This window comes from Hermetia illucens, chromosome 6 (genome assembly GCF_905115235.1).
Source record: "Hermetia illucens chromosome 6, iHerIll2.2.curated.20191125, whole genome shotgun sequence".
Lineage (NCBI taxonomy): Eukaryota > Metazoa > Arthropoda > Insecta > Diptera > Stratiomyidae > Hermetia > Hermetia illucens.
Genome location: NC_051854.1, coordinates 59,239,585 through 59,252,890, shown reverse-complemented (window position 1 = coordinate 59,252,890; position 13,306 = coordinate 59,239,585). Strand labels below are relative to the sequence as shown.

Here is a 13,306-nt window from a genome sequence, read left to right as displayed (position 1 = left end):
GGGCTGTGTTGCATTCATTGCAATCTATTGCTGGATGTTGGACACCTAACGTTTGCCATAAGCCGAATTAAGGCCAGAACTTCGGCTGCAGCCTGTCTGCTGCTGCTTTCATCTTCGAGTCGAGGTACTTAGGCGTTGGTTTTGATTCCATTATCAACTCGATAATCGCCATGAGGAATATTTTGGGTTTCTTTTACCAAAGCAAGGCTGGAAGGTTGAGCGATCATCCATCCGATTAGCCGTCGCATTAATGTGTCAAGTCTGCTTTCCGCTTATTTAACAGTACGTCCGGCAACAAGTGCCGCAACATTATCTGTATAATAGACCAGGTGCAACTCTTCTATCGAGCGTTGCAGAGGTCCGGCTCTAGGATTGATTCCTGTTCTATCTCCGACGTGATCTGCGTCCTCCTCTAGCCTTCTAGCGCCTCATGGAACAGAGAGCGTTTTATCAGATAATCCAGCAATATCCGTAAAAGATAGCCCGGAATGAATTTGTTAGTGTGCCTGTCTTTTCATCTTGCGTAATGCATATCAGTACTCATCCTGTACATTATCGTATCGATTCCAATGTCAGTAAAAGTAAGATAATGGAATCAAGCTGTCTAAATTATTTCACTTACTGAATGTAGTGAAAATCAAAGTGAAAACGCTCGACGTCTGCATTTCAGTCGTTCCGGTCTTAGTTTTGACAGTTGTTGGAAAGGTGGGGAATGCAGAGGATCCAAAGTGGTCATTTCTTCAACGGACCCATTTTCAGGAACTACCCGAACGAAAAATTTGAGAAAAATCAAGAGGCTACCACTATATAGTGCCTAGTCTCCGAAATACCGTACATACCGATATCTGTTCAAATTAAGTTAATACTATAATTTTTAGTAATTGACTGCAAACGCGGGGACGCGCAGAGACTTACCACGAACTCTGTCGAGCGGAGACGCGACTTCACAGACGGAAGAAGGAAGCCAGGGAGAACCAACAAGTCTGTGAACTAGAAAAGTACAGGGAGCAACCGCACCAGGCGTGGAAGTTTTACCAACAAGTCAGTGAGATGAAGCCTTATACACCGCGATGCTCATCCTGCCGAGACAGGGAAATCTGATTTCCGACACAATAGACATATTGGAGCGATGGGTTGAGTACTTTGATGAGCTACTGAACAACCAGAACATCGGCGAGTTGGATGTCCCGCCAACTGAAGACGACGGACAAATACTGCCACCACCAAGTATAGAAGAAACAGTCCGTGCAATTCATCGGCTTAAAAATCACAAGTTGCCAGGAGCCCATGGAATTACAGCCGAATTGGTTAAATATAGAGGCGACCAGTTACACCAAGTGGTTCATCAACTTGTGCTCAAGGTATGGGACAACGAATCAATGTCTGCTGATTGGCAATGAGGCATTATCTGCCTTATACATAAAAAGGGAGATATCACACAGTGCAACAATTATGGAGTTGTCAAGTTGCTAAGATAGCCCTATACGCTCAGAACATCATTGGCCCATACCAAAGAGACTTTACTCCAGGCAAATCAGCAACAGATCAGATTTTCTCTCTGCGGCAAGCGATGAAAAAATTGTTGGAATATGGACACCAGTTACACCATCTATTCATCGACTTTAAAGGCACCTGAGAATTCGATATGTCGACGAAATTGATAAGACTGACTAGGCTGACCCTGACCAATGTGCGAGGCGAGATAAAAGTAGTAGGATCACTCTCAAGACCATTCGACATCAACAATGGTCTACGACAAGGGGATGCCCTATCAGGCGTCCTCTTTAACCTAGCCCTCGAGAAAGTGATCCGTGATGCTGAGGTAAATGCAAGAGGTACGATCCTCTTTAAGTCCACCTAACGATTGGCCTATGCTGACGATGTCGACATCATGGGAAGAACAACCCGAGACAAACTGCCTTCATCCAGATTGAGCAGGCGGTGATTGGCGCGAGATCTTGGGATGCACACCGATGAAGACAAGACATATATGGTGGTAACGTCAGTACCAAAAACCAACCAACCAACAACATCAAACCGCACTGGCCAAACGGGAAGAATAAAGATAGGAGATTACAACTTTGAGACCGTTGATAATTTCTCCTATCTAGGGTCGAAAATCACAACCGATAGCAGCTACGATGATGAAATCCGCGCACGGTTGTTGGCAGTCAACAGAGCCTATTTCAGCTTACAAAAACTGTACAAGAGGCTTGGGTTCTTAGCAAGAAGAATTGCGAACTCTTGGCCACGTTCGAGAGAAGAATCCTCTGAAGAATTTTTGGCCCCCTAAAAAAGGATGGACGATTCCGTAGCCTACATAACGACGAAATCTATGAGCCATACTACTGTCAATTTGTGGATAAAATCCGGCTCAATAGGTTAGGGTGGGCGGGTCACTTAATCCGTATGGATGAGGATGATCCAGCCCGGAAAGTCTATAAGGGCAATATCTATGGTAGAAAAAGAAGACCAGGCAGATGGAGCGATGGCGTAGGTCAGGACACCAGACAGCTTTTAGGGATATCGAATTGGTGGAAACCGGGATGTCTGGAGTTCCTTATTAAGGCAGGCCTAGACCAGATACCGGTTTTTGTGTCGTTGATGATGATGATGATATGTACTAACTGTTCGATGTTTGCAAGGTCTATTCACCCAGACGGAAATTCAAGGTTGCAGTTTGACCTTAGCCCCTTTTTCCAAACCCAGAATCCCAACAAACAAGGCGTACGTCAGCTAAGTCAATTAATCGTTTTGTATTGAACTTGAGAGGCCTGCAGACCCCTCCATTTTAGACTGTGGAAACAAATAACTGAAGATATTTGAATATAAAATTGCCCTCGAAGCGGAACGGTTTTGACTACTCTTGTTTAGGATAGAGAAAATGCATAATAACATTACCGAAGATCTGGTGGCAGGACCATGACCGATTGCTTATGCTCTTCGGTATGTGTTTGTTAGCTTCTGTCCGCGATGTTCTAGCTTCGCGATGACAATAAATTGGCACGCTTTATTTTAACATTTATTAATTTATCATCCAACTGCACACTCTGTCCGGTATCCAACGTTTGGTGGCTCTGATGGCGATTCTGGTATTCATTGGACGCGCATCATATGGAAGAGATCCCAAAGCTTACACTGGACACCGATGAAGGCGCAATTCATGTTTCAATCAGCAAGTTAACTAGTAATTGACATTCGAATTTGTACTTTATGTGTTGACTAATTAATTTACGTTGGGCTTATCTGGTAGATGAATTTGATTTGCAGGAATGGGCATCAGAAGACTGAAGATACTATGTCAAGTTATCAACTAGTAAGAGGAAGGAAATACGGAAAAATGCGTCGTTACTTTCAGAAATCTATGAAGAATAATATTATTTTTTTTAGTTATCTGTTCACATTGCGGAGAAAATTCTGGACTTGTTTATCTATTGACGCAGTCGTCGTTGTTCCGAGATTGAAGGTACACTGTATTGCGCAAACTGTGAATAATGCTACGAAACATTTCAGATCTAATATCAATAGATACAAATCGCAAATTAGATAAATAATACAGAGTTGTTTGCGAACACTAACGAGAATAATGGTCTCTCCAATATACAAAATACGACCCTTTCAATCTTTACCTATTGAGAAGTCACGAACGGAACAGGCTGCCGCATTTGGCCTTGCACATCTATCTCCGCGCAGCTAATGATAATTCCTTGCCTTTTTGCCAATAATTATCTATTCACTAACTACACCTGCGAAGGAATGCAAGAAGACGCAATTCTGTAGTTCCGAATACAGCGCGCACTCGACTTAGGCGTGAATTTAACTTGGCATCGAACCAACTCCATGGAATCGGGGCCAAAAGCAGGAGATTTTCAATCAACAAGAAATTGTCATTACAATGTGTGAATCCGTTTACAAATAAGGCGATACTAGTAATCAATTAAAAATAAAGTTCATTTGCTGCACCGCGGGATGACGCGATGTTTTCTGCACGGGCCTACAATGTAGGTAACGAAACGATCGATCGATCGTCGTCACTCCGTACACTAATTGCAGTCAATAAGGAAATGCAATCTTAGAAATATGCACCCGAGCGGCTGACAAACCGCTCCAAATCGCCATCGCATCACGGATTTGCACTAATTTTGCCCATTTCGCGACCGCGCGACAAGCCTTTACTGTCACACGTGAGCCTATAGAAATGCCCACGAAGGCGATTTACGCGAAAAGCACTAATCTTAAATCTCCCGATAGATACTCAGGTCGATGCTAAATCAATGGATTACGGAATAAAATTTTTGTGTCGGCGGCTGTTTTATGGAGTGCCACGATAAGGAATGGATGATCGTTCGAGATCAAAGGGAGTGTGTGGTGTAAATTGGAGTCCCGGTTCCAAGGTGAGTGCGTCTCATTTAAATTGACCAGAGAATCTTTGAAATCTTAAGCTAATTTGATGACCTTTCTTGAATTGTTATGGAGAGAGGAAGACCCTGTAGGTTGACAACTTAGAATTTTCCTTCGTATTTCCTGATAAACGGATACCGAACTTAATATGAATGTGTGAGTACACAATTTAGGAACATAGAAGTTTTCTTATTATAGTGATTACCAGCACTTTTAGGTTGGAAAGAAATTCTCACCCTTACGACTCTCAGCAACAATATTATCTGAATATGAGCACTGACGCGCGCTCCTTTAGACAACCGCGGTTACGCGGGAACTCCTGTGAGTCTGCTCTTCATTCTTTTATTTCAAAGATGGAGGATGCAACTCTGAAGGGTGAGTACGCGATGGGGGTGTTCGTGGACATTGAATGTGCGCCCTTCCAAAAGCTCTGTGATGTCGCCAGAGATCATGGTGTTGATGAAACTCTAATAAAGTGGATCTACGCTATGCTAACGCAGAGATTGTTGTGTGCTGAAGTGGGTGTTGATCACTACCTAATAACGGAAGGGATGAAAGGCTGCCCTGAAGGAGGTGTGCTATCGTCACTTCTATGGAGTATGCTGACCAACTCACTACTATGCGAATTGCAAAATCTGCCAATACACGTTCGAGCTTATCCGGATGATGTGGCTGTGTTGGCAAAGAGCATTGGAAGAGTCATTTTAAGAATTGAATCTAGTTTTGGCAATGTCTCCCGATTCCCAGATCCTCATACATCTGTTTGTTCTTTAGGGCTGAAGTGAATGCGATCCTAAGGGCGACAACCTGGATGATTGACGAGCGGTTGAAGGGCAGGCGCATCGCAATCTGTAGCGATAGTCAAGCTGCATTGAGGGCGTTGAGTAGTAATTTGATCACTTCAAAAATCGCGCAGGAATGTAGAAACCGATTGAATACCTGGTCATTGTGGTGTAGAGGGAAATGAAATCTTGGGTGCCTTAGCAAAACAGGCTTTAACTTTCCCCATGCCCAGAGCGGAACCAGCAATTGGGGTGTCGGTAGCATTGGCTGATGCTGTTATCAAAAACCTTGAACAAACCACCCATAATGAATGACAGGTGGCGAAGCCTTAATGCTGCTGGACACACCCAACTTTTCCTGTCAAAACTAAACAAACACTGCAAAGTTTATCCTGTCAAAAAGCAGGAAGACTTGCAGAAGTATTGTAGCCATTCTGGCTGGGCATAATTCACTAGCTGGGCATATGTTCAGAATAGGAATTATTCAAGATGATACGTGTCCATCCTGTAATGAGGAATCGGAATCCACGGAACATTTTCTATGGGAGTGTCCCGGCTATGGACGCATCAGACATCCGATTTTTGGTGCTGGCGTGCTCCAACTGCAGCGGGTAGGATCGCATCCTCTAACGGAAATCCTGCAATACATAAAAGAATCCGGGATATTCAATTAGACGGGGGAATCGAGTACAATGGACCACTAAGGTCTGAGTGCTCAGAGGCTTTGCCTCTCTCCCACCTCAAACACACACATACACGCACCGAACGACCTAAAAGACTATGTTTATACATGCGTTTATACAATTGTACTTCTAATGAAGCTGCCCTGTAAGTATAATAGGTATTTTCAAATGTATTTTTACTAAAGTAAAACCCTGTTTTGGAAAGACACGATTAACAACGTGAAATTTTTGTAGTGACATTATTAGCATGAGCTTGATCCTATTTCTAAATGGTTACATAGAGGTAAGTTAGTGCCGCTCATTCCTCTAGGTTGTGGGGGTTATTCTGTTATTCACGAGTTGTGAAAATAAAGAATTTCATTCATAGGTACACTCGGAAACGATGCTTTCACATCGAAAGGCAGTAGGATTTCGTCTTCTTGTATCTTTCTAACTCCGTTCAGTTCAGTTCAGTTTTCTTTTGTTTGAGGATTGAGAGGTTGAATCAGCTGGACGCGGACTTAGGATTTTCTCGGAATCTTCAAACAAAAAATTTCACTTCCGTCAAGTTTGCCATTTCAATATACAGTGGTGTTCAGTTGGATATAATTCTCACCGATGTCCTGTTTGCTATTATACAAGTATATAAAGGAACGATTACCATTGTTGAAAACAAAATCTTATTAGAATCGGTTTACTGTCTTTCTGCCTGTTACATGCATGAAGTCACTTCGCAATTCTATGATTGGGGTTTCATGTTGCAATTATAATTTGATTTCATTGTCTAGCTGATTTTGGGGAGTTATGTTCCTACACGGACTGTTTCTTCTATACTTGGTGGTGGCAGTATTTGTCCATCGTTTTCAGTTGGCGGGACCTACAACTCGGCGATGTTCTGGTTGTTGAGCAATTCATCAAAATACTCAACCTACCGCTCCAATATGCCCATTCTGTAGGAAATCAGATTTTCCTCTTTGTTTCGGCAGGATGAGCATCGAAGTGTATCAATCAACACGTGCTCAATTTGGTTGAAAGTTATCTCGTCTGGAGAGGCCCATGTATGTTTGTGGACCACTTTCTGCGCAAACCAGGTACTTCTAATAAACATTTCGTGTTCCACTGTAGTGTAGTGCTTTTTTGTGAAGAACTGGATAAAGGTAGAGATACGAACTTTTCAACACATATTTATTAATATCTTGAGCATGCGTAGTAATTTTTTCAGACCGATAGCATAGTTCGTTATTGCAATACAGAGCAACTTATACGCAAACTAGGGTTATTAAAAAATAATGAAAGCTGATTTTTTGATGCCTTGTTAAACTGTTTTCTTTTTTGGAAATTTTGGTGTTTTTTCAAGGCTTCTTTAATGAATAAAAAAAACTACCGAATGAATTGAAATTATCCTAGTTTGCGGACCGTAGAAATATGTTCTGAATAAATCGCGCAAATTTCAAAGAATTTCGTTGGATAGATTTTGAGTTATGGTGGCAGCAGATTTTCAATATGCAGTTTCGAGAAAAACGCATTTAAAAAGTAGAATGCGATTTTTAACCATGAAATCTTAACTGACCAAAGACAAGTAAAGGCTTGGCTTCAATTCTTATGATTTTAGGGAAGTCATTCGAACGTCATTCGGACCGATAAATAAGCGCCTTATTACGGCGATCGACATAAACCTGGCATTTAACATTTTACCTGTTTAACACTGTAATTTCCGAACGACTCCGAATATCACCTTGCCCATATATTCTACACTATATCTTGATACAATTGATGCCAAAAAAATCGATCTATTCCATGCAGTGAGCAACATCGTTTTTTTTGCCGCAATATAGGCACCCGGGGCATCAAATAAAAAGTCCTGCCTAGTACTTTGTAAAGCTCAGGGGCTAGAAAGTAGTCATTTCTTTTCCAGATCAATTCTCAGAAGCTATTTAACCGAAAAATTTGAGAAAAATCATGGATCTGCCACTATACTATATGCTCCGAAATGTCTTCCATATATATAAGGGACCTACTATGAGCATAATTGAAACTCTTTCGAAGCAGCTAAGGACCTAATTTTCCCCTGGCGTGGCCAGAATAAAATCATATTGCGAGCAACGGGGGAAGATTGTATGTCTTCGGTGATCTTTTGTTTTTATAAGTGGTAACGGAATGACAAGCAAAGAAATGCGCATTTTTCAATAACCGCAAGAAATGTTCGATAATGGCATTTGATTCAAGAGTTTGATAAGTATTGATTCCATGAGAGCAAATATCCCCAGAGCTGCACCGAATACATCGTCAAGCTATCCACTCCGTCTCTATGTGAGTTGGGGTTTAAGAATACCATACACTCAAAGTATTCTCTGCTTGTAAAAGGCAACTAAAAGGAATTGAAATTTTAGGGAAAATGAAAGACACAAAGCGGCCTCTGTAACCCGCGGGGTCACCAAGCCGGGTAAGCGGTACATCAACCGAGATACTTGGCTTTGGAATGATGATATTGAAATAAAGGTCCGTGAAAAGAAACGCCTCTACCACAAATTTCTCGACGATGAAACGCCTGCTAATTGGCAAATTTATAAGAATGCCAACCGGGAAGCCAAGAAAGCGGTCGCTGTCATCCGAGCGAACCATTTCAAAAATCTTTACGATAAACTGGACACTCGGGATGGCGAGAGAGATCTGTATCGACTTGCTAAAAGCCGTAATGAGGGTACACAGGATATCGAACACCATCGAGCCGCAACGGATAGATGGCGAGAATACTTCGAGCAGAATCCAACTGAACAATTGGTCATCCTCCGCTTCCACAATCATTGCCGACATTTAAACCAGTACCACCTGTCAGCGCAACTGAAGTCGCGGAGGCAATAAAACGAATGAAATCGGGGAAAGCCATAGGACCTGACGACATCTGAGCTCTGGAAAGCGAAAAGCTGGGACCCAACACTGTGGCTCAGTGAATTCTTTAATCGGGTTATTCAGGAAGGAAGAACATCATCTGACTGACAAGAAAGTATTACCGTTCCAATATGGATAAAGAAAGTTAGTCCAGCAGAATGTTCAAATTACCGTCCGATCCGGTTACTTTCTCATACCATGAAGATTTTTGAACGCATTCTTGACAACCGTATCTGCGAAATCGTTGAAATGACCATGAATCAAGTTGGATTTGTCGAAAACTGCGGAACTACTGACGCAATACACGCTGCGCGTTTACTCATGGAGAAACACCGTGCATTTGTGGATCTAGGGAAAGCGTTTGACCGTGTGCCACATGAACTCATCTGGTATGCTTTACGACAACACTTAGTGCCAGAAGAACTCGTGCGCTGGGTACAATTGCTCTACCACGATCCGAAAAGTAAAGTTCGAAGCATGGCGGGTGTATCCGGACCGCTTCGTATCTGTTGGTGTTCATCAATAAAGTGCCCTCTCACCACTCCTCTTTGTTCTTGTTATGGAGACCGTCACACGGGATATCCAACGTCCTGCGTCCTACACATTGCTTTATGCAAATGATGTTTTCCTAGCATCTGATAGCAAAAATGATCTCGAGCAACCTGTCCAAAAATGGAATGATTGCCTCATGCAACACGGTCTCAGATTGAATCTAAACAAAACTGAATTTTTGACGACCGATCCCCACGGAACAGGCACAATGATTGTCAGCGACAGTGATCTGTCCAGAACTGAGCGATTTAAATACCTCGGATCAACACTATCAGCCAATGGATAACTGCGTTATGAAATTGCTTCACGTATTAACGCAACCTAGATGAAGTGGCGTTCCACAACTGGTGTTCTTTGTGGTCGACGTATCAATGAACGTCTCGAATATAAAATTTATCGCAATGTCGACGATCCAGTCGCTCTCTATGGTTCTGAGTGTTGGTCGACTATAAAAGACAATGAACGGCGTCTTGCGGTAATGGAGACGAAGATGCTACTTTGGACTATTGGCGTCACACGTTTAGATCACATCCGAAATGAGGATATTGGCGATCGTTATGGGGTTGCACCGATCGTGGAAAAGTTGCGATGGTATGGTCACACAATTCGTGCCAACGAGAATTCACTTGCCAAGATTGGTCTGAACATCGAAGTTGATGGTAAACGACCAGAAGGCAGGCCGAAACAGCGGTGGCTTGATACGCTGGATGAGGATTTAAAAGCCTCAAGACTGCACCCAGATCTGGGGTTTCTGAAGCAAATGAATTCGGACTTAAGAGAATTAACGGTTAAAATACGCAATGAACCTATTGGTTAGGAGTTTGGGAGAGGGAGGCTAGTGAGAGCCTGGGCCCGCTCGCATTTAGGATGGTGTCATCAACGAAGAGGATACCTACTGATGCAGGAGAACCATTGACGTTGGGAAGAAAGGGCAGGGCCTGAGTTGTCGTTGGCGTGAGTGATAAGTTTACAGAAGGGAAGAAAATATCATGGAGGAAGATGTTAAAAAGTTTGGGGTCTAGAATGGATCCCTGAGGGACTCCTGGGTTTACCGGGAAGTCGATGGAGCGAAGTCTATCGAAGCATCTTCGAAGCGCACGTGGCAAGTTCTGTAGGAGATGAAGGGCTGATTTCCATGATACGGGGAAGTGTCCGTTGCTCAGGTAGTTGTTGAAAAGGATGGCGAGATGTTCGCTGATGGCAGGCGCAAACTTCCGCTTGACAAAGTTAGAGATACCGTCGGGACCCCATGATTTTTTATTGTTGGAACAGGTGATTGCAAGGTCGACTTCTTCTAGGGGACACATGCAGCCGTCTAGGAAACAAGACCCTCGAGGGGAAAGACGGGACTCTAGCGTTAATGATGTCCGCGCTAAAGAAGAGCACTTTGCCGTTTTTGTTAACTGAGACGCTGTTGCGGTCACCGCCGATGATGAAGGCGTCGAAACTGACCGCGAGTGCGGGATGCTTTTAGCTCTCTCTTTGCGTTGTGTTGATTCCAGCCTACGGGGGCATTTGGAGAAGTTGGCTGACCCAGTTGGCCACAGTTTGCGAATTTGAGAGGCGCTGCCGGCTCCTTGCACAGTCGAATGGGAGCAGTCCCTAGAGGCGTGTGGGCCCGCATACTTGACACATCTGGGGTCAAATCCGTAGTTGGCGGAAACGTGGCCAAATTGTTGGCAGTTAAAATATTCGGCGACATCCCCGAACTGATCCGCTGATGGAGCAGGATATTTTGTTTAGTGGCTATGTTGGCATCTGCCTAGAAATTAAATTGGTGTCGTTGGCTCGTGACCACCGGGTGGAAAGCCTTGACACGCGGATCGGCGTAACCTGTGTTAACTCCTTAATTTCCGATGCCACGTCTTCGGGAGTGAATTCGTGGAGGGAGATTCCTCTGGCCTCCTCTCCTCCTTCAAGATGAAGGAATGACTTTCCAGTTTGGCGATCTTGATTAGGTGGAGTTTCTTATGGGTATTGGGGCAATTGAGCCGAACTTTGAGCCTGTCGGCCGGTGGGTTGGTAATCCCAAATTCGGCAATTTTGTCGATATTCTTGATAACAAGGCCTAGTGCCCAGTCAAGCCATACAGAAAAATCAGAGGGACAAAGCTAATTCTATTCTTATCTTTAACTACCGGTGGGCTGGTCGTATCGGCAGATTTCAAAGTTTCGGGACGTGCGTGCGTCGTCTCGGGGCGATGCCGTTGTTAGAGAGAAGATAGAAGCGGTTTTTGTTCGCTGGGGCGTCGGTGTCCGAGATGTCCGGATTCGTTTGTTTTCGCTTGAAGACAGGCTTACCTGAAGCAATTTTGAATTCGTCTTCCAATCCTCTTTCAATTCTGATCTGTTTTTTGTTTTTCTCTGTAATGACATCTCTCGATCAGAGAATTTGCGTTACCGTGTTTGTGCTTAGCAAGTTTTACTTGAATCCTTTCCTCAAACCACTAGCGCTACTAGACGCTAGGACTGCGGCCTGTTCGATTACCAGCATCTGATAATGACTTTCTTCTCAAAATTGTTACTATCCACTTAGTAGAAATATACAAGTATTCACCAACGATCGATCAAGACGAGCCAACCTCGCTTCTAAACAGGACAGGCTCTAAAGAAGGGAGATTACGTTTCCTGAGAGGTTTGGGCAGCAAAAATATAATCGCCCAGCATATTGAGCCGCATAATTTACACTAATATTTTTGTGAAGATTCTATTTTCCATTCAGTTCTTTACAAAATTCCTTCCATTTTCGCTATGGATTTAAAACCCATTGCAAGATTTTTGTGAGAGATTCAAAAGCGGCATCCTAAGCGCTTTGCTCAGTAAATGGTCTTTATAATGGTTGGGGAGCTATCCTTGCATTCTACTCCACCAAATCACACAGTATATGATAGAAGTAAATATACTTTCTGACCTACCTTCATCTTTAAGAGCTTTCAACGCATGTGGAACTGCCAAATGTGGTGCCGGCAAGTCCAGAAACACGGCGTCCGCTTTTCCATTCAATTCTTCCGAGAAACCATGCTGACACACGTCGCGATGATAAACCTGGAATGAAATTAGATATCTTAGCCTTGTCTTCAGTTAAATCTAATGAAAATCGTCCATTACCGTCACAAACTCGTTAATTCCATGTTTCGTAAACTCCTCTCTCGCCTGCTCCGCTCGGGCTTCATGGAAATCGAACGTATGAAGTTGTCCGGATGGTTTCACTGCTCGAATGAAATAATGTGAAAGTGAGCCTGACCCGGTACCCGACTCGATGACGATGCTTCCCGGCTTGATTTCTAATTGAAAGAGAATCATGCTGATGTCGGGGGTGTAGATGATCTGCGTTCGGTGCGGCAGAGTCTGGGTCCACAGCTCAGGATTGGCTTGCAGCACGTAAGCCCAGCCCCGCGACAACTTGATCTTCGATCCGTACTTCACTCCGATCAGTTCCTTCACTTTTAACGCCCCGTACGTGGTCTGGAAGACATTCTCAATCGTTTCCCCTTTTTTGTTCAGAATCGTTGGATTCACATCGATTGCGTGCATGTTGTTTATGCTTATGTAGAGGATGACAGTGTCACCTTGGTCTATGATATCCTTTGGCTTGAGGAAACTCATGTTTGTTTTATGTTTACTCGCGTGGTTAGAATGCGACGAGACCGCGACCGCGAAAGAGCCGAGTTGATGTGAACTGCAGAACGTAAACAATAAACATAACCTAAATCTCACATGTCTTTGACGTAAGGTAAAGATATTCAGCTAATGTAGTTTATGGCTGAATGTGTCACATGTGTGACCAGATTGCTGCTTCTTAAAGATGATTTAGCCGTTACGAAGCGTTGAAGATTTCCTTTATAAAAGTGGTTCATATGGATGACTTCTAATCGATTATTTTATAAAGTAAATCCTTTCTGTTGGAAGTATATAAACTCATAAGTCCATGTTCATTTCCGTTCATTAAATCCTACAATATGATAAAATATATAGAGTGTAAATAAGGGAGAGGAAATATTTCTCATTTTGCATTGGTTGC

General features: G+C 43.2%; 1 protein-coding gene across 2 annotated transcripts in view; it reads right to left on the bottom strand.

Moving 5' to 3' along the window:
* LOC119659830 (tRNA (adenine(58)-N(1))-methyltransferase catalytic subunit TRMT61A) overlaps positions 1 to 12,992 on the bottom strand; it is a 30,374-nt gene extending 17,382 nt beyond the window's left edge. For both annotated transcript variants that reach the window (XM_038068124.1, XM_038068123.1), the window contains exons 1-2: positions 12,394 to 12,992; positions 12,201 to 12,330 (exon numbers count right to left, since the gene is read on the bottom strand). In XM_038068124.1, coding sequence (XP_037924052.1) covers positions 12,201 to 12,330; positions 12,394 to 12,891 — 628 coding nt within the window. In that variant the 5' untranslated portion in view covers positions 12,892 to 12,992. The remainder of the gene's footprint in view (positions 1 to 12,200; positions 12,331 to 12,393) is intronic.
* Positions 12,993 to 13,306: the final 314 nt, after the last annotated feature.